General features: G+C 39.3%; 1 protein-coding gene across 1 annotated transcript in view; it reads right to left on the bottom strand.

Annotated features, from left to right (window-relative positions):
• The window catches only part of LOC115223617 (protein wntless), a 39,052-nt gene extending 17,426 nt beyond the window's left edge, over positions 1-21,626 (bottom strand). The window contains exon 1 of the mRNA XM_029794274.2: positions 20,602-21,626. Coding sequence (XP_029650134.1) covers positions 20,602-20,707 — 106 coding nt within the window. The 5' untranslated portion in view covers positions 20,708-21,626. The remainder of the gene's footprint in view (positions 1-20,601) is intronic.
• Positions 21,627-23,366: the final 1,740 nt, after the last annotated feature.

Genomic DNA, 23,366 nt, shown 5'->3' with positions numbered 1-23,366 from the left:
GAAAAACCATATATTTCGGGCACAAAAGCCCATCTTCAGAAAAATACAAAGAAATGATATCTACATAGATCCTGCCATTTGGACAGCCAAACAGGCCCAGAAGGCAGGGGGGGCTATGAAGATACACAACACCTGTTTCTTGGACTGTTTCCTTCTGAAGATGGGCCTTTGCACCTAAAATATATATAAAGGTTTTGCAACTTTTCACTCTGCACTGTGAGCATATGGCGTAGTGGTTAAGTAGTTGGGAAGTTGGGATAATGTGGATAAATAATGATTATATTTGACAGAACAATCTGAACTAGTGGGACCCGTAAATATTTTACGGAATTAATGGTTAACTTATTGGGTTATTTCTGAAAACTTTATCCTAAAAACCTGAAAGCCTGTGTTATGTCAGTATCAAAAGATACTTGCTTATCTGCTAATCATTGAAAAATGAAGGAAATTGGAATACAATGATTACTTAATGCACTTTATATATACTCTTTATATACTTTATGCACATTTTTATAGACTTAATACACAGGACTCTCCTTTTTATTTTGCACTTTGCCTTTCCCTTCAACTTATCATGTGAAAGCATTATAGACAGGTTAAGTAACGGATGAAAAAAAAATTATCTAAAAAAGAAAAAAGATTGCACATTTCACTCATCACTTCTCCCTCCCCTTATCTTGCCTTGCCTCTCCACTCCCCTTCATTCCCCCTCCCCACTTCAACTAATTACATGGAAGCATTACGGAGGGGCTACGCAAGGGAGTGACAAGCAGAATTATTTATAAGATGTTAAAGGGCCAACCAAGTAGACCTCTGATCACCAGGGTCAATTTGGTATATTAGAGGACCTCACCACCTGACTGCCCCCCCCCCGTGCCAGTGGCACGTAAAAGCACCCACTACACTCTTGGAGTGGTTGGCGTTAGGAAGGGCATCCAGCTGTAGAAACTCTGCCAGATCAAGATTGGAGCCTGGTGCAGCCATCTGGTTCGTGCATGGAAAGTGGACATTAAATGATGATGATGATGAGGAGGAGGAGGAGTATACAGGAGCAAATAATCAACTGTGTCCTTCAACCTTTCACTAGAAAGAGAATTGGCTGCTATTTCTGATGCATAGAGGAGACCTTGTAGGGAATCCCACATTGGCTCAATACTGAGGAGGCTAAAGAGACAGAAAGAAGAGACGTAATAAAGACTTATTTGTACATATTAGGACTGTGTAAGTACATATGAGTGTGTGAGGGTGCAAAGGAAAGAGTTTTTCTGTCAATTATTAGAAGCTTTGATCATCAAACTGATACAAATACATATATATATATATACTATATATATATATATATATATAGATATATATATATATACGCACATGCTATATATGTATGTGTGTGTGTGTGGCTGCACACACAAACCAACTGCTCACATCTGTTTTCCACTATTAATTTCTTCTGCCAATAGGGTTCTGTGTTTGTCTCGTGTTTACTTTGAGAACAAGTATATATTATATATACATACATACATACATATGTATATCTATATATATATGTGTGTGTATATATATATATAATATATATATATATTATTATTAATATATACATACATATGTATATATATATATACAATATATATATATATTATATATATATATATACATACATATGTATATCTATATATAAGTGTGTATATATAATATATATATATATATATATATATATAATATATATATTATATATATATATACATACATATTGTATATCTATATATATAGTATGTGTATATATAATATATTATATATTATACATACATACATAGTATATCTATATATAGTATGTGTATATATTATACTCTATATATATATATATATATATATATACATACATATGTATATCTATCTTATATGTTGTGTATATATCTATATATATATAGATATATATATATATATTAAATAAATTCACACACACACACACATATATATATATATATATATATATATATATATATATATATATATATATATAATATATATTATATATATATATATATAACACATATATATTATATATATATAGGGTGTTACAAATTCACCACCAGAACAACAGGTGTTCGTAATAGTTCTGGAAATTGGCAGAAGCATTTTGGAAGAAGTGAAGAAAGGGAACAGCAGGGGTAAAAAAAGCTTAAGTGGAAACACAAGTGTTTGCATTGATGTTACTTTCTTTTTAATGTTATTATTAGTAGTGTTGGAGGCAACAGAATGATCGCAGTAGTGGCGGTGGTGGTAGTGGTGGAGGAGCTGATAACAGTTATAGCTATGATGGTAGTGGTTACACCGGTGTAAGGGTGGGACGTTGTAGTTGATGTGGTTGTAATACTGGCGGTACTCTGCTCTGCAGTCGTATCTCATGTGAGCTGATATGACAGACTATACACAAAGCAGAATTAAACCAAACCATTTGCTGCTGCTGTCTTGTATCTTTTACCTGTTTCAGTCATTAAACTGTGGCCATGCCGGGGCACTGTCTTGAATTTTTAGTCAAACGAATCGACCCCCACCGCCCAACTCGGGACTTCTTTTTTTAAGCCTGCTGCTTATTTTAATGGTCTCTTGCCGGACTATTAAGTTATGGGGACGTAAATACACCAACACTGGTTATCAAGTGGTGATGTGGGGGGGGGGCATAGACACACACACATATATATATACACGGTGGGGTTCTTTCAGTTTCCATCTACCAAATCTACTCATGAGGCTTTGGTTGGCCTGAGGCTATATATACATATACACATATATACATACACATATATATATGTACACATATATATACACCCACAAGCTTAGCACTTAATCTATCGGTCTCTTTTGCCAAACTGCTAAGTTACGAGAATGTAAACACACCAGCATCGGTTGTCAAGTAATGTCGGGGGCACAAACACAGACACACAAACCTATACACACACAAATACATATATATACATATATACGACGGGCTTCTTTCAGTTTCTGTCTTCCAAATCCACTCACAAGGCTTTGGTTAGCCCTGAGGCTATAGTAAAAGACACTTGCCCAAGGTGTCACGTAGTGGGATTGAACCCGGAACCATGTGGTTGGTAAGCAAGCTACTCACCACACAGCCATTCTTATGCCTGTTAATTTTTTAGAATGATATTATATGGTTGGTGTGAGAAACCAGATTAAAAGAGGTAGAATATTTTGACCAGATATGGCTTGTTTAAATGCTAAAGGGTCAAACTGACCATGGTTCTTGGTTTCAAGAATTTGTCTTATGAAGAAAGGCTGAAGACGCTCGACCTTTATTCTCTAGAAAAACGATGACGCCGTGGTGATCTCATTCTCGCTCACAACATCATAAGTGGAAAGTGTAACCTCTCGAAAGAGCTGTTCTTCACTCCTGCTCCAGAGCGTCGGCTGCGGAGTCACTCTGAAAAGCTCTATCTGCGACAATTTCGTCTCACTCGAAGGAGAGGGGCTTTCTCCGTCCGGGTTGCGGATCCGTGGAATAAGCTGCCGGACGAGATGGTGAAGATGCCGACGACCGCTCGGTTCAAAGTCTCCCTTGACCACAAGTGGCCTGAACTCTTTACATGAACACCACCCTGTACATAACTCCATGTCCCCCTACATGGCCTTGCTTTTTGCTTTTTGAGCCAAAAAATTAACTAACTAACTAACTAACTACATATCTGGTCAAATCTGCTAGATCCAGTCTCTCACATCTGCTCTACAATATCATTCTGAAAAATAAATAATTGCATCATTGAAATCTCAAAACTACAAAATGATACATGATTAATTCAAAACCGTGTGAATAATAAACTTTACATCGAGCAAAGCAGTCTGAATGCTAAAGGGTTTTAAAAGATGGGTAGGGCATTGTCCTTCTTAGTTCAAGTTTGGAACTACTCAGCTGTTATTTCTAGCAGAGCAGGCTGAGAAACCACATAGTCTGTTATGTGGGGTGGTTGGTGTTAGGAAGTGCATCTTAGCCATAAGAAAGAACCATACCAAGCAGACAGTGGAAGCCCAGTGCAGTCTTCTGTGTAGCCAGCTCCTGTCAAACAATTCTACCCTTACCAACATAGAAAACAGACGTTAAATGATGATGATGATGATGATGGTGGTGATGATGATGATGATGATGACGATGATGATGATGTCTCCGTTATTGACTCATACAGTCACTATAGGAATGGAACTGAGTCAAGAAAGGTGTGTGTTGTCTTTGATGGCCTAACCAGTTCAATTCACAATTATTAGACATATTGCTTACTGTATTTGCATTTCAAACACCACTACCACTACCACTGCCACCTCTGGTTCCACCCTGAGTCACAGAGTACATAGCACTGTGTGATATAGTTGGTATATAATAGGTATTGTGTGTGTGTGTATGGGGGGGCATTAAAGGTAGTCAAGCATGTTTATATATAAATTGAATATATATATATATAAATTAAATATATAAATATATACAAATTAAATATATTGAATATATGTATATATTAAATATATATATATATATATATATATATATATATATAAATTAAGTATATATATAAACTGAATATATGTGTGTGTGTGTATGTGGTATGTAGCTTGCTTACCAACCACATGGTTCCAGGTTCATTCCCACTGCCTGGCACCTTGGGCAAGTGTCTTCTACTAGAGCTTTGGGCCGACCAAAGCCTTGTGAGTGGGTTTGGTAGAGGGAAACTGAAAGAAGCCTCTCGTATATATATATATATGTATGTGTGTGTGTTTGTGTTTGTCCCCCCAACATTGCTTGACAACCGATGCTGGTGTGTTTACGTCCCCTGTAACTTAGCGGTTTGGCAAAAGAGACCGAAAGAATAAGTACTGGGCTTACAAAGAATAAGTCCTGGGGTCGATTTGCTCGACTAAAGGTGGTGCTCCAGCATGGCCGCAGTCAAATGACTGAAACAAGTAAAAGAATAAAAGAGTATATATATAAATTAAATATATATATAAACTGAATATATGTGTGGTATGTAGCTTGCTTACCAACCACATGGTTCCAGGTTCATTCCCACTGCATGGCACCTTGGGCAAGTGTCTTATACTATAGCTTCGGGCCGACCAAAGCCTTGTGAGTGGGTTTGGTAGACGGAAACTGAAAGAAGCCTGTCATATATATATATATGTATATGTTTGTGTGTCTGTGTTTGTCGCTCCAACGTCGCTTGACAACCAATGCTGGTGTGTTTACGTCCCCTGTAAGTTAGCAATTTGGCAAAACAGACCGATAGAATAAGTACAAGGCACCCACAGAATAAATTCTGGGGTCGATTTGCTCGACTAAAGGCAGTGCTCCAGCATGACCGCAGTCAAATGACTGAAACAAGTAAAAGAGTAACACAGCTTCCTACTCTTCTTTTTTTATTTTTTCCTTACTACAACCTAGGATCAACCCCAACATTTCTTGGTGGAAATATGTAGATCACAAAAAAAAACAAAAAATGTATGACAAGTGAACGGTTAAGAAATTCTTCTTTGCAATCACGAGGTCTCAGGTCCTGTTCTACTGCAAGCCATCTTTGGCAAGTGTGATTTTTAGTGGGGTTTTTTCGCTATACTCTCGAGTCAACACACAACTTTATGAGTGAAACTGGATAGACTAAATCTGTACAAAAATCCCTTCACTCCAACCATGTCACACACTGTACCAATGATTCTGCCCAAGAGTTACATTAAGAGTACATGTGGCTATGGAATACTCAACCACTTCATGTGTTTACTCAATGACCAGGTAGTTCAATTAGTCAAACAAATGAATACACATCATTGATGACCAACAGGTATATATATATATATTGATTTACTTACTTTATTGCCTGACCTCATAGGAATACCTGCGGTCAATTTGCTCGACTAAAAGGCGGTGCTTCAGCATGGCCACAATCAAATGACTGAAACAAGTAAGAGAGCATTTGGTCTTGGATTGTCATCAACCCTTTTAATACCAACCCACCTCTATGATATAAAACTTCCTGTTCTTAATAATCCTGAGACAACAGAAATGTGGAAACCACAGGGATGTATGACTCCATAGGTCTATATCTGTGACTCACCAGAGATTAATCTTAGTTCTATGATACAAACATCCTGTTTCAAACTGATCTGAAATAAAATCTTAACTGAAACTAATGCAGGGTATTTCAACAGGAATATGGTAATAAAAGGGTTAAATATCAATCTGTGCATTCTATGACTCACCTAAGACTGACTGTCCCTTAGTTCTAACACCTTGATTCAAAGTGTTCTAAATTAAAACCTTCCATCATAAATTTATGCTAATTTATGTTAATTTATGTTCCAAATGCCAGCTTAATAACAACCAAGCTATTTTACTAAATTCTCCGTTGCTTTTGAAATTAAATTGAAATAAACGCAATGTATTTCATTAGAAATACAAGAATGAAAGGGTTTAACCCTTTTGATACCAACCTGCTTGAAACTGTCCCCTGGTTCTATGATACAACCATTCTGTTCATAACAGAGGCAGTATGTTCCAATGGAAATTTGGTAACAAAAGGATTAGACTGATCTAAATTGAAACCTAACAAAATTTCATACTAATTTATACTTTTACTCTTTTACTCGACTCAGTCATTTGACTGTGGCCATGCTGGAGCACCGCCTTTAGTTGATTGAGCAAAATCGACCCCAGGACTTATTCTTTGTAAGCCTAGTACTTATTCTTTCGGTCTCTTTTGCCAAACCGCTATGTTACGGGGACATAAACACACCAGCATCGGTTGTCAAGCGATGTTGGGGGGACAAACACAGACACACAAACATATATACACACACACACACACACTATAATATATATATATATATTATATATATAATATATACGACAGACTTCTTTCAGTTTCCGTCTAACAAATCCACTCACAAGGCTTTGGTCGGCTTGAGGCTATAGTAGAAGACACTTGCCCAAGGTGCCACGCAGTGGGACTGAACCTGGAACCATGTGGTTGGTAAGCAAGCTACTTACCACACAGCCAAAAGTTATTTTATAAAATTCTTCATTATTTTCAAAATTAATTAAAACAAATGTAGAATATTTCAACAGGAATATGGTGATAAAAGGATTAAATATTTTATGATTCTGTCGATCTTTGTGATCTGTGAATCGCCAGAGGCCTTTCCTTAGTTCTATGATACAAACATTCTGTATATATGTGTATATATGCATATATGAGACAGACAGACACTAGGCTTCCATACAGTTTTTGTCTGCTAAATCCATTCACAAACCTTTGGTCACTCTGGTGCCAACCATGTGGTTCCAAAGTGAGTTTTCTAAACAACATAGAACCAAGGAAAGGCCTCTGGTTCTATGATACAAACATTGTATATATGTGTATATATGAGACAGACAGACAGAGACAGACAGACAATGGGCTTCCATACAGTTTTTGTCTACTAAATCCATTCACAGAACACAGATTGATAGTCATGTAAGCACTCCGTCGGTTACGACGACGAGGGTTCCGGTTGATCCGAATCAACGGAACAGCCTGCTCGTGAAATTAATGTGTAAGTGGCTGAGCACTCCACAGACACGTGTACCCTTAACGTAGTTCTCAGGGATATTCAGCGTGACACAGAGAGTGAGAAGGCCGGCCCTTTTGAAATACAGGTACAACAGACACAGGAAGTAAGAGTGAGAGAAAGTTGTGGTGAAAGAGTATAGCAGGGATCACCACCATCCCCTGCCGGAGCCTCGTGGAGCTTTAGGTGTTTTCGCTCAATAAACACTCACAACACCCGGTCTGGGAATCGAAACCGCGATCCTACGACCGCGAGTCCGCTGCCCTAACCACTGGGCCATTGCGCCTCCACAATTGATAGTCATAATATGATACAAACATGACAAATGTATCTAGGACTACATTACTCAATGTTACTCAATGACAGTTATTTTACTCATGTCACGCCACCTTCTGGCGAGTGACCTGAACATCTGATGACCATCCTGTGAATTTTTTCTCACAGGACAAATGTATCTAGGACTACATTACTCAATGTATACTGTTTTTTAGACAGCATATGATTTGGCTGCTGCTTTTAAAACATCGTGTAACCATACAGTCACATAAATCAGATAGCTGTTACTGTTTAGCCCTAGGTCAGCTGTGATTAAACAGACATATAATCAAAGGTTTTCCAACCGTGACCATCCCCTTTTTTCTGTACTCACAAAGCAATCTCAGCACGTGTCCTGTTTTTGTAAGACAGTGGGAAAATGTCATTAGAGGAAAATTTGGCTGTTATTTCCAGCAAGCCAAGCGATCAAGTACAAGTTCCTGTACCACAGGCATGAAGACCTGATTGATATGAGGCTGATTTGGCTGCTATTTTTAACAGGTCTAGTGATAATGTTAGAGGCCCTTTAATTGATTTTAAAATTTGGGACAAGGCCAGCAATTGGGATGTGGAGGGGGGTAAATCGATTAAATTGATCCCAGTTCTCAACAGGTATTTCGGATGAAAGGCAATCTCGACCTCGGCAGCATTTGAACTCAGAACGTAAAGATGGACAAAATGCATTTTGCCCAACCTGGTAACGATTCCGCCAGCTCACCGCCCTTGGAGGATCTTTTTATTAACATAGACCGATAGAATACTGGGATTACAAAGAATAAGTCCCGGGGTCGAGTTGCTCGACTAAAGGCGGTGCTCCAGCATGGCCGCAGTCAAATGACTGAAACAAGTAAAAGAGTAAAAGAGTATGACGAAAAGAATGCGTAAAAATTAACAGGTGGGTGAAAGCGAGAGAGAGATGGGGAAAGAGAGAGAAAGCAGTAGAGGGAGAGAAAAGGAGGGAGCTGTAGGGAGGAAGAGAGAGAGAGAAATAGAGAGGGGAGAGAGGAACGAGAAAGATAGGGGAGATAAGGGAGAGAGGAAAGTGGGAGGAAGAGGGAAAGATAGAGAGAGAGTGAGAAATATAGAAGAGAGGGGAAAGAAAGGGTGAGAGAAAGGTAGGGAAAGATAGAGAGAGAGTGAGAAATATAGAAGAGAAGGGAGAGAAAGGAAGAAGAGAGGGTGAGAGAGAGGAAGGGTGCTACGTGAGATTTTTTCCATTCACAGAAAAGCCTAGAAAGAATGTTGCCTGCTGCAGGAAGGAATTGGATTGGCGCCAAGGGCTGGTTGAGACTGGATTAAGTTCGCAAAAAAATGATTAAAAAAAAAAAACATGGCTTATACGAAAAGGGACTACAGTAGCTTTATAGGTTGAGGAAGTAAATATAGTAAATATAGACAGACGGGAACGATAGATGTGGAGCTATGTGTGTCTGTATATGTATGTGTGTAAGTGTGTGTGTGTTTGAGAGAGAAAGGGAGAGAGAGGGCAAAATGTGTGTCGAGAGTGCGGTGTGGCTTCAAGAAGACATCAATGGTTACTAGCAAACAAACCTGGATTAGAATACACTTAAAGAACATGTCATTCTGGTGAGCGTGAATCTGTGTGTGTATAATATACGTACTTACCTTTTACTCTTTTACTTGTTTCAGTCATTTGACTGCGGCCATGCTGGAGCACCGCCTTTAGTCGAGCAACTCGACCCCGGGTCTTATTCTTTTTGTAAGCCCAGTACTTATTCTATCGGTCTTCTTTTGCCGAACCGCTAAGTTATGGGGACGTAAACACACCAGCATCGGTTGTCAAGCAATGCTAGGGGGACAAACACAGACACACAAACATATACACACACACACATACACACACACATATATATATATATATATATATATATATTATAATATATATTATATATATATACATATATACGACAGGCTTGTTTCAGTTTCCGTCTACCAAATCCACTCACAAGGCATTGGTCGGCCCGGGGCTATAGCAGAAGACACTTGCCCAAGGTGCCACGCAGTGGGACTGAACCCGGAACCATGTGGTTGGTAAGCAAGCTACTTACCACACAGCCACTCCTGCGCCTATCAATTAATGAATGACAAAAGAACAGCTTACGGTCGTTTCTGCTACGACAAGCAGTGCTTTCAGAGCTGAGTGCTTGTGTAGTATCCCTCTACAGCTTCAAAGCATCAGTATATCGAGTTCTGACAATTGGTTATTAATAATTGTCAAGCGATGTTGAGAGGGGGGGGGGAGAAGACACACAAACATATACACGCATACGAGTGGCTGTGTGGTAAGTAGCTTGCTAACCAACCACATGGTTCTGGGTTCAGTCCCACTGCGTGGCATCTTGGGCAAGTGTCTTCTGCTATAGCCCCAGGCCGACCAATGCCTTGTGAGTGGATTTGGTAGACGGAAACTGAAAGAAGCCTGTCGTATATATGTATATATGTGTATGTGTGTGTTTGTCCCCCTAGCATTGCTTGACAACCGATGCTGGTGTGTTGACGTCCCGTCACTTAGCAGTTTGGCAAAAGAGACCGATAGAATGAGTACTGGGCTTACAAAGAATAAGTCCCGGGGTCGATTTGCTCGACTAAAGGCGGTGCTCCAGCATGGCCGCAGTCAAATGACTGAAACAAGTAAAAGAGAAAAGAGAAAGAGATATATACAATGGGCTTCTTTCAGTTTCCGTCTACCAGATCCACTCACAAGGCTTCGGTCGGCCCGAGGCTATAGTAGAAGACACCTGCCCAACCCATGTAAGTATCGAATAACAGATGTTAATATAATGATGAAGATGATATGTATGCATATTATGTGTGTATGTATATGTTTGCGTTTCCTTGCCTTAAGATAATTGTAAACAAGCATCACCCTCATACAAGCAGTGTCATTTGATTCCAATCTGCTGTGTAAACATGTCTAGCCATGGGGAAGTATTACGTTGCTTGGAAATGGGTGAGGTTTGGCAACAAGAAGAGCAATGGGCCACAGAAAATCTTCATAAACGCTGTTACTTGAGAAGACCTGTTGAGGCAAGTGAAAATCAAAATCAAAATCAAAATCGATCAACATCAATGGAAATTGTAGCTGTGATACCAGTGTCGGTCGCATGTAAGAGAACCATCCGAATGCGGCCATTGCCAGCTCCACCCCGACTGGACTCCGTGCCGGTGGCACGTAAAAAGCACCATCCGATCGTGGCCTTTTGCCAGCCTCATCTGGCACCTGTGCAGGTGGCACGTAAAAAGCACCCACTACACTCACGGAGTGGTTGGCTTTAGGAAGGGCATCCAGCTGTGGAAACACTGCCAGATCAGACTGGAGCCTGGCGCAGCCTTCTGGCTTCCCAGACCCCAGTTGAACCGTCCAACCCATGATAGCATGGAAAACGGACGTTAAACGATGATGATGATGAAATTCCATCTGAGCCATGCAAGCAAGGAAAGGTGGATGTTAAAATGATGACAAGGATATGATTGATTGATTGATTGGGATTGTGCTAACATCAACGATGTCAACAGCAATCAGGCAAAAATAATTTCAGACTGTTGCAATGAAGCTGTTCACTGCAACTGTCAAATCAGTGCTTATTATACAGTGATAAAACATGGACACTGATAAAGAAATTATCAAACGGGTTAAATGGATACTACGAACGGCCCTAAATGTGGAATGGCAGCAACATATGACAAATGAATGCCTTTATGGAAACCTGCTGAAAGTTAGCCAGAAGAACAGGCAAAGATGGCCGCGACTGTCACTTCAAGCACCACCCTGAACTGGAAGAATCCAAATTAATCTTGTGGAACCTGGAGTGGCTGTATGGTAAGTAGCTTGTTTACCAACTACATGGTTCCGGGTTCAGTCCCACTGCGTGGCACCTTGGGCAAGTGTCTTCTACTATAGCCTTGGGCCGACCAAAGCCTTGTGAGTGGATTTGGTAGACGAAAACTGAAAGAAGCCCGTCGTATATATGTGTGTATATATATATATATAAAAATGTGACCGCGTGTGTACCGTTGGCGATTTTTTTTCCTCTGTCTTCCCTTCTCTGGATCTTTCGTTCTACTATGTTTCTGACGAAGAGCTCCGCTCGAAACATTAAACCCTCCTTCTTTCCAGAGCGTCCAATAATACTATATTTGTTCCATGTCCTCGCGTTGTGTTTTTTGTGCTTTCTTGTTTGGATTAACTTTATATATATATATGTATGTGTGTGTATATGTTTGTGTATCTGTTTTTGTCCCCCCCAACATCAGTTGACAACCGATGCTGGTGTGTTTATGTCCCCGTTACTTAGCAGTTCGGCAAAAGAAGACCAATAGAATAAGTACTAGGCTTACAAAAGAATAAGTCCCGGGGTCGAGTTGCTCGACTAAAGGCGGTGCTCCAGCATGGCCGCAGTCAAATGACTGAAACAAGTAAAAGAGTAAAAGAGAGAGTAACTTGACCACAGACATTGCCTAGAATGTATCAAGGACCTCAAAGTAGTGATGATGGACTGAAAGGTTTTGCGGGTAGGTAGACCTTGTTGCTGTGACCTGGGTTGGAACCCGGCCATAAACATAATAAATGTTGCAATAAAGCACCACAAATGTCGAGGCATGTGTATGAAGCTGTTGTCTGTACATTTCACGATTTTTTAAAGTTGTCTTTTTGTAGCCAAAATCATGGTGTTTTTAAGTGACTTTTCAACTAATGCTACCTTTTCTAGAAAACTAACTGAACTAGCATTATTAAATCTCAGAATGAGATTGAAACAGTAATCGCTCGATAATGTAAAGTATAGAAGCCATCTTAACATGGCTAACCACATTGGGGAGGGGGTGTTACTGTAGCTTTATAGCCCCAGGAAATCGTCGTCTCCAGCTGGCTTTAGACACCATTTCAGTGCCCTTGAAGTATTTGCAAAGGGCGGCCATCCCTTCCTCGCAAGCCTGAGTGATACGCTTGGACTAGTTTCGAGATTTTTGTCCCTTGTCACGGCATCGCGACCTGGTGGTTACCGCCCGTTGACAAGGGACAAAAATCCCGAAACTGGTCCGAGCGCATCACTCAGGCTTGCGAGGAAGGGATGGCCTCCCTTTGCAAATACTTCAAGGGCACTGAAATGGTGTCTAAAGCAAACTGAACTAGTTTGATAAATATGGTTTTGACTTGAGAATAATAATACTAATCCTTACTATGAATATCCAACTATAGAATTGAGAAGACTTGTACCTGTGCTATCTTGTTTTGTGCTAGTGGCAGGAGTGGCTGTGTGGTAAGTAGCTTGCTTACCAACCACATGGTTCCGGGTTCAGTCCCACTGCGTGGCATCTTGGGCAAGTGTCTTCTACTATAGCCTCGGGCCAACCAAAGCCTTGAGTGGATTTGGTAGACGGAAACTGAAAGAAGCCCGTCGCATATATATATATATATATATATATATATATATAGGCATAGGAGTGGCTGTGTTGTAAGTAGCTTGCTTACCAACCACATGGTTCCGGGTTCAGTCCCACTGCGTGGCACCTTGGGCAAGTGTCTTCTACTATAGCCTCGGGCCAACCAAAGCCTTGTGAGTGGATTTGGTAGACGGAAATTGAAAGGAGGTCCATCGTATATGCATGTGTATATATATATATATATATGTGTATGTATGTGTTGTGTGTGTGTGTATGTTTGTGTGTCTGTGTTTGTCCCCCCAACATCAGTTGACAACCGATGCTGGTGTGTTTATGTCCCCATAACTTAGCAGTTCGGCAAAAGAGGCCAATAGAATAAGTACTAGACTTACAAAGAATAAGTCCTGGGGTCGATTGTCTCGACTAAAAAGGCGGTGCTCCAGCATGGCCGCAGTCAAATGACTGAAACAAGTAAAAGAATAAAAGAGAGAAAACAGCCAGACACTAATGATAAGCATGTGTTTCCAAACAGTTTTAAGGAATTAGCATGAAGGTTCAGGTGTGGCAAGAAGCTTGCTTCCCAACCACATGGTTCCAAGTTCAATCCCATTGTGTGGCATCTTCGGCAAGTGTCTTTCTCTACAGCCTCCAGCCTACCAAAACCTTGCAGGTCAATTTAGTTGATGGAAACTGAAAAGAGCCCTTAATTTTGCAGCTTTAATAAAAAGAACAGACTCCACTGTTGCCAGAAACAACCTGACTTTCAATTTCCTTGCTAACTTTGAACTCCAGACCTTTCTCAATTTATGGCATATGCTCCAGGCAAGAGCTTTCCTTGCTACGATGTCTTTTTCAGTACTTTGTGTCCGCACAAAGTATTTGAAATTTTCAACTATCTTGAGCAACTTAACCATCTCTCACTTTCAGTGACACAGACATTTCGTGGTTGAATAATTTGCAGCTCTGTTTTCTTTAAGTTACTGTACAATTCTCACTAAAGCATTGAAGAAGCAGTTGGATGGTTGTTATACGAGGATGCTCAGAATGGCACTCAATGTCTCCTGGAAGAGTCATACAACAAACGCCGACTTATACCAGGGACTACCAAAAGTAACATTGAAGATACAGCATAGAAGGATGAGGCCGGATGGACACTGCATCAGACACAACGATGCTAGTGCTCTGGTAACCAACAGAAGGAAGAACCAGGAGAAGAAAGAGGAAGACGATCTATATCGACCATTTGCTGGAGGGTACTGGCATGGAAGGGGTACAGGAGCTGAGGACCATTATGGAAGATCGAGATGAGTGGGGAAAACATGTGGAAACAGTCTTGGGGCATCCTAAGGGACAACCTAGATAGATAAATAAAAAGTCTATTACTCTATCTTTGGTATTCAAGTACTATTTTTTCCACCTTGTTTGGCACTTACATGTAGAAGATAAGGTTTTGCTAGCTGTTTGCATACCAATTTTGTTTTAACAATTTTGTCCGAAGCCAAGCTTCAGGTCACACACATTCAAAAGATGTCAATTGACAGAAAGCTTAAAAGACTGTGAACATTTAACAGAGCAGCGAATCCTGCCAATTTCACAAACCAAGCAATAATTCGATTCCATTTCCAATGCTATTTTCCATTCTATATCTTTTTATCTTTTATCTGTTTCATAGGACTGCAGACACGCTGGGGCACCGCCTTGAAGGGGTTGAACAAATCAATCCCAGCATTTAATATTTCATGTCTACTCTCTCTCTCTCTCTCTTTTTACTCTTTTACTTGTTTCAGTCATTTGACTACGGCCATGCTGGAGCACCGCCTTTTTAGTCGAGACAATCGACCCCAGGACTTATTCTTTCTAAGCCTAGTACTTATTCTATCAGTCTCTTTTGCCGAACCGCTAAGTTACGGGGACGTAAACACACCAGCATCGGTTGTCAAGCGATGTTGGGGGGGACAAACACAGACACACAAACATACACGCACATATATATACATATATACGATGGGCTTCTTTCAGTTTCCATCTACCAAATCCACTCACAAGGCTTTGGTCGACCTGAGGCTATAGTAGAAGACACTTGCCCAAGGTGCCACGCAGTGGGACTGAACCCAGAACCATGTGGTTGGTAAGCAAGCTACTTACCACACAGCCACTCCTACGCCTTCATGTCTAGTATGTATTCATTCAATTTCTTTTGCTGAACTGCTAAGTTTCTGGGACGTAAATTAACTGGTACATATATATGTACTTATGTATGTATATGGAGGCACAATGGCCCAGTGGTTAGGGCAGCGGACTCGCGGTCGTAGGATCGTGGTTTCGATTCCCAGACCGGGCGTTGTGAGTGTTTGTTGAGCGAAAACACCTAAAGCTCCACGAGGCTCCTGCAGGGGGTGGTGGTGATCCCTGCTGTACTCTTTCGCTACAACTTTCTCTCACTCTTTCTTTTATTGGCCTGCTCGCTTAGCCAAGCAGAGTGGTGTCATTTGAAGGCTAAAACAATGCGAAGCGCATTGTGACCAGCGATGTTTAGCAACATCTGATAGCCTGTGTGTATGTGTGTGTGCACCTTTGTCTAAACATGATGTGACGGTTGTAACTGAGTATTATTATCACCGTAGTACATGCGAGGTTGTCTGTTCCAGTCTTCCATAAAGAAAAGCATGTTTGGCAATGGGAAGATATTACCTTGCTTGGAATCAGGCGAGGGACGGCGACAGGAAGGGCATCCAAGCTGTAGAAAATCTACCTCAACAAATTCCTTCTAACCCATGCAAACATGGAGGAGTGGACGTTAAAGCGTGAATGATAAAGAATGTGTGTTTGTTGTAGCTGTTTTTGAGTACTACTTAAGAAGAGTGGTCCCGGTGCGCGCACTCGCGTATCCGCGCTAGCTAGTCGTGACTAGTCGATCCTTTGTGTTTTTGTGTTTTATTTACTTTGTTTTTTAAAAAAATTATTTACTTTGTGTAAAAAAATTTATTTATTTTGTGTTTTATTTACTTTGCTAGGTAGTCATTGTAGGATCGACTAGTCACGACTAGCTAGCGCGGATGCGCGTGTACGCGAGTGCGCGAACCGGGACCACTCTTCTTAAGTAGCACCCTGTTTTTGTTCCAGTTCAACCTCGATTGAACAGACTTAACATTAAAGACATTCCAGCCAAGAACATCCCTTTGGAAATATAACCGATTATATGTATTCCTCCTTAATCTTGGAAGAGATTTTGGCTTCTATATCTAGCAGGTCGATCGACCACGTTTAGCTCACTCGACGGCTTGTCTGAGTATTGTAGTTGCTGGGGTTATTGTTATTGTTGTTGTCATAGTTTAGCCCTAGGTCACTTTGACTTAACAGAACTTATGATCAAAGGGTATTCTAGCAATCATCAAATACAATCTTATTCGTTATCCACGCCTTTTCATTGCCCAATGTAGTAGTAGAGTGTTGTTTGATGGGGGGGGGGTGGCTACGGTTTCCGACGGATGGAGCAACTAGGCAGCAGTTTCTTCGTTGGTAGAAGTCCCGATATGAGTATAAGGCAGCGCAATTGACAGATAAGTCCATGTGCGAATACAAACCAGTAAGTTTGTGTGTGTGTGTGTAATAAATATTACAGAGATTTAATATGTAATTTAAAACAAACGTGTGGTATAGTGGAGTTTGCCTTTGAGTATACAATGTGTGCATTTGTGCGTAAATGCGTGCACTTCTGAGGGAGAAGGTGAAGTGCAATCGTTATTGGTGAGTGTTTGTATGTATGAATATATATATATATATATATATATATATATATATATGTAGGTCCCGGGTTGAGTCGGGGTTAACCACAGTAAATAAGGTACTCAATACATTGCAGAGTAAAGTAATTTATTTTATAGAAGGAGCTTCTACGGGACTAGAACTGTTTTTTCATCTGAATGAAACAGTTCTAGTCCTGTAGAAGCTCCTTCTATATATATATATATATATATATATATTATATATATATATATATATATATGTGTGTGTGTGTGTGTGTGTGTCAAACATGACTAGACGAAGCTAACCTGCCATTGTGTACGCGTGGGAATTTAAGAGCTGAAAACAAGATTAAAGTAAAGTCTAGACAGATTAATGCATGTGTGTGTGTGTATATAGACACATACACACACACACACACAACACACCAACACGCTAATCAATGTAAATACATATAGTTTAATTTGAAGATATCAAGTTACATTAAGCTAGTTCCCTATACTGACTATATACATAATATATATATATATATATTATATATATATATATATATATATTTAGAAAGCATTCCTGAGGAATTACCCCTCCCACTTGGTCATATTGAAAAATAAATAAACAAACAAACCGACAGACACACAGACATCGAAATGCAACTCTGACACACAAATATACTCATTCACATATATGTTTTGTTTGCACAGGAGTGAATGAATGAAACTTTTTCCTTTGTTAGCATTTCCTCAAGGAATCAATGGACATTGCATGTCTGTGCCTGATCTGTGTGTGTGTCTCTGTGTGAGTTAGAAAGAGACGACAAGGTAGTTTTTTTTAGACCAAATACTGACGGTATGCGTATATAAAGAGAAGCATACAGGTAGACAGGCGGGAGGACAAGGATTAGGGAGTCAGACAGAACCAGGTGGACAGTAGAAGTTAGGATCTGGTAGACTAAGGGACAGGCCAGACTAGGTAAACAGTCTGGGCACCGAGGATTAGGTAGACAAGCGGTTAGACACGATTAGGTAGGTAGACAGGGAAGAAAATTTGGTAGACATGGAGAGAGAGAGAGAGCGAAAACTAGGTAGACAGGCGGGAGTAGGTAGATAAAAAATGGACCGGACTAGGTAGAAAGAAAGACGGACGGACAGAGCTAGGTAGACAGATGAGCAGACAGTTGGAGGGAGGAGGCGGGACTAAATAGACAGACAATCAAGGTTAAGTAGTCAGAGGTAGACAGACAGATGAACAGAGACGGCTAGGAAGATGGACAGAAAGAGAGGGCTTAACAGATAGAGTAACAGAATTTGGTAGACAGACGGAGAGGGTTTGGTAGATAGGCATACCGATGGACATAGGTAGACAATCAGACAGATGAAAAGGGCTAGGTGGACAGATAGTGCTGGACGGACGGTTAAGGGACTGACAAGCCTAAATTGAGTGACAAAACAGAACCAAGATACACAAAGAGTTGGACGACTACAGGCTGGTAGGCAGACACGAGCGAACTGGACAAAGATAGACTAGGGCAAACTAAGATAGGTAGACAGGTGACGGACAAAACCTGATTAACAGACAACAGGTGGCCAGCCTGACAGAAAAGTCAGGGGACGTTGTTCGTGGGTGTGTATGTAATCAAAATAAACCTTTTATAGACTAATATGGAATTAGGTTCCAAGAAGGAGAGGACATACAGATCCTTAATCTTCCTCTATTAAGGATTGAGAGAAAGATATACACAAATACCTATAATTTTTGAAAGTATCGTCTAGTCACACGGATCAATTAAATATATTATTGGTAAATAATTAATAACAGGAAATGAAGATAGATATATAGATACACACTAGTATAATATACATATATTAAAGTGTGTATGAGTGTGTGTAAAAATGTATGTATAAATTCCCATACATAAATATAACGAGATTTATTTAGAATTTATACACGAGGATAAATATATATATAGGAAATAAAATCAGATGTTCATATAAAGCATTTCTTTTCGAACATTAAGACGACCGATGTTAAGGAACAGAGACGGTTTCGAAATCGGGTCGCGCCGTCATTTAATTACAACTATTTATTCCAAAATCTTAAGCTCGAATTTAACAGGAAATGCCACCAGACACGGCAAATGTATAGCAAATATTTATATAGGCCTATATATATCTTTGCAGTGATGTTTATATTATATTCTCGACTTTATTTTTCATTTTGTTTTTTGACATTCTTTTGGTTAAAGTCATTATCGTGATACTCTAACCAAAACTGCCTTGTTTTTTAATAATTGCAATGTACAAAAGCCTACGCGCACTTGCTTTTAATTATATATATATATATATATTGCAACTGTTAAGTTTTTACGCTAGTTAGGTCGAATGATAGATAGTATTACAGGTAGTTAAATGGAAACCTTTTTTTTAAAACAAAACATTCGCTATAAATTAGTTTTTCCCTTCGCACACTTGTGAAATAAATTTGGAAAGATAACATTTTTTTCTTTTTCTCGACCTCCGATTATTCTAAATTTGTGAGAACATCTCCTCGCCCCTTTAAAGCTTCGCACACACATATTATATATATATATATATTTCGTTACTGCCCACAAGGGGCTAAACACAGAGGGAACAAACAAGGACAGACAAATGGATTAAGTCGATTACATCGACCCCAGTGCGTAACTGGTACTTAATTTATCGACCCCCGAAAATGTATGTATACGCACGCGCGTATATATATTATATATATATATATATAGTTGTATTTCAGTTATTTCAAGAGGAATGTAGTCGTTCTAAGAAATAGCAGCTAAAACTCTTTCAAAACACACTCTAGGTGTCTTCTAGGAAGGAGGAAACATTAGTAAACAATCATGTGTATGTGTGAGTGCGCGTGTATATGCATGCATGTATGTATGTATGTATGTATGTGTGTATGTATGTATGCACATTTATACAAGGAGAAAAGAAAGATGGTCTGACTGATCACAACTGGAATGTTTTTGATAGATACTTTACGATAAGCTCAGGGTTAAACAACAACTCTGGCACATTCGGATGCGTATCAGTTTCTAGGCCCACATCTGATATTTTTTTTCTGTTCATTTGTTGTTTGTTTTGTTTTGGGCTTTTTTTCTTTTTCTTTTTTTCTTTCGCAATTAAAAAAAAAAACTTAAGTCTGTTCTTGTTTCGCAGTCTTCAGGTCAGCCCTGATGGCGTAGATAGATGCATGATCGAAGCCGTTCCAACCGCAACAGTCCCGGCTTTTTTTTTTTTATGTGTATGAATAAATAGTAAAGGCTTACATCCATCATCAAATAACTCCTTTTTCCTTTCACCCTCTTTTTCTTTTTCTTTTTTGTTAAAGAACCCGTGTGTGATTCGGGAGGGGGGGATTTAGCTGTTGTTTCTAGCAGATCAACTGACCTGCTCGCTCAGCTAAAGCAAAGAATAAATTTAAAAATAAAAAAAAAACCGTGAAGAAACGAAAGAAAGAAGAATAAAAAGCATGCAAAAAGAAGACGAAATGATGATTACTCACCGATCAGGCCCCCAATTAAGAAGAATATAACCAAAGCAATGAACAGGCATATCCCTAGAAAGGATAGCTTTCTCCAACTTAAAGTTTCCAGAACCACTCCGGTCATGTTGCAGGGTCTTGCCTATGTATTTAATAATAATAATATTTATATATATATATAAGCAATAATAAATCTCTGGGCGATCTTATATATAAGTGTGTGTGTATTATTTATCACCACCGACTATATCCTTTATAGTTCACTATTCCGATATATATATCTATATGTATATATCGTTTTGCCAGAAATTCTCTTAGATAGTCATCTGTCTGTATCTGTGTTGAGTATATATATGCATAAATATATCATATATAGTTATCACCACTATTTATTGCAGATATACATCTACATATCAAGCTACTAAGCGGATTGATATTGATATCTGCACGTGTATACATATATATATCCTTGCTTTTGGGAGATCGGTGTGTAGATAGATACATAGACAGACAGATAAGATGTGTATCAAGGAAGATGGTATGTATACAAGACTAAATGTCGGCGAAATAAGTGATCCAAGCGTGTGCCTTTACCCTTGCCAAGGCAGATCAAAATACGTAATTTAGAAGTAGCAATAATAATAATAATATGAAGAAGAAACAAGCAAAAGGCGAATCAGAGGGCGAGGCAAGGCAAGGCACGACACGGACAGGCAAGTAGTTCAGAGGATATCCAGCCGGAGAAAAGTAGTGGTAAGAGTAGTCTTTGGACGTTGGAGTCGAAAAACTAGTAACTCTCTGTATATACAACTACATATATATATATATATATATATAAGTATATAGATAGATAGATTATATATATATATATAATGGAGTATTTACTCTGTGTATGTGTGGTTATATACTGATATATATAAATATAGAAGCGTTAAAAAGTAAGTGGGGGGGGGGGCAAGTGAAGCAACAAAGCGACGGCCGATTAGCTTCCTTCGGTTGTGCACGTCGTTGGGAATTGTTTGTACCCGATAGCCTTCTCGTGGCGCCCTCATCCCCTTTCCCTCCGTTCTCCTCCTCCTCTCTCTTTCTCTGTCTCTGCCTCTCTGTTTCCTTCTCTCTCTCTCCCTCTCTATTTATATATATATTCTTTCTATATTACTTTCTTCCCCCATCCCCCGCACGAACACTTTTTTTCCTTTTACTCTGTCTCCTCCGCTTTATTTCTGTCATCATTATTTCTCATTTTCAAACTCCTTATTTTTCCATTTTCTCTTTCTTTCCCACTTTCTTTCTCTCGGCCTTTCTCTGTCTCTCTCTTTCTCTATCTCCTACGTCTCTCTCTTTCTCTGTACATATATTTCTTTCTTTCCATATCACTTCATTATTATTTCTCTGCATTTCTATTAAACTCTACTTTCAAACTCTCTATTTTCCATTTCTCTCTCTCTCTCTCACTTTTCTTACTCTTTCTTCCTCTTATTCTTCCTCCCTCTTCTTTCTTCTTACTCATTTTCCGCCCTTTCATTTTCTTTTCTAATTTCCATCTTTATCTTTTACATTTCTTTCGCCACCCCTCTTATATTTTCCTTCTACCCTTTTTCTCCTTCAGTCTCATTGCATTCCCTTTCTCGTCTTTCTTTTCCTCAGACTGCTTTTCTCTCTATTTTCTCTCTCTCTCTCTCTCGTTCTTTCTCTCTGTCTTTTTCACGATCCTTTTTTTCTTTCAGTTTCTTCTCATACCAATCTTTTTCCCTTTCTGTCCTTCATTTTCTATTTACCCCCTTTTCTTTGTCCTACTCTCTTTTCCTTCCTTTCTTTTTCTTAATGTCTTACTCTCTTTTCCTTCCTTTCTTTTTCTTAATATCCTACTCTCTTTTCCTTCCTTTCTTTTTCTTAATGTCTTACTCTCTTTTCCTTCCTTTCTTTTTCTTAATATCCTACTCTCTTTTCCTTCCTTTCTTTTTCTTAATGTCTTACTCTCTTTTCCTTCCTTTCTTTTTCTTAATATCTTACTCTCTTTTCCTTCCTTTCTTTCTCTCAATATCCTACTCTCTTTCCCTTCCTTTCTTTTTCTTAATGTCTTACTCTCTTTTCCTTCCTTTCTTTCTCTCAATATCCTACTCTCTTTCCCTTCCTTTCTTTTTCTTAATGTCTTACTCTCTTTTCCTTCACCTCTACCCCTATACTGCTCGTCATCCTTTTCGCAATCGTTCATCCCTCTTTCATTTTCCTCTATTTTTCTTTTTTCTTCCCCTCTTCTCTCCTACCCGTTTCTCCTTTTCGTTTATCTTATAATTTTTCTTCCTTCCCCCCCCCCAACTACTTTTACGCAATCTATATCTCTTTTTCTCTTCCTCTATTTCTCTCTCTCATCTTTCTTCTCACATTTCTTCCATTCCACTTTCTTTCTCTCTCACTTTCTTTACTTTTTCTTTAGTCCCTGTTCTTTCTCTCTTCCTCCCTCTCCCTCTCTCTCTCTCTTACAATTTTACAATCTTAGAATTTTGTCCGGCTTCTACCTTTTCTCCTTCCGTCTCTCTCTTTACAAATCCCTTCTCTCACTTTCTTTTACTTTCCTTTGTCTCTCTCATCCTTATCAATTTTACCTTCAATTCTCCTCCTATATCCTTCTCTATCCCATGATATATTTCCCTCTTGATTCCCCTATAATCCTCTCTCTCTTTCCCTCTCTCCTTGCTGGTCTGTATTATTTTCATTTCAATTCACATCTTTCTATCCTACCCACTCTTTTCATCTGACCTTTCTTTTTCACTATTTCGCCCTTC

This window comes from Octopus sinensis, linkage group LG23 (genome assembly GCF_006345805.1).
Source record: "Octopus sinensis linkage group LG23, ASM634580v1, whole genome shotgun sequence".
NCBI classification, from domain to species: Eukaryota; Metazoa; Mollusca; class Cephalopoda; order Octopoda; family Octopodidae; genus Octopus; species Octopus sinensis.
This window is presented reverse-complemented; position numbering and strand designations above follow the sequence as displayed.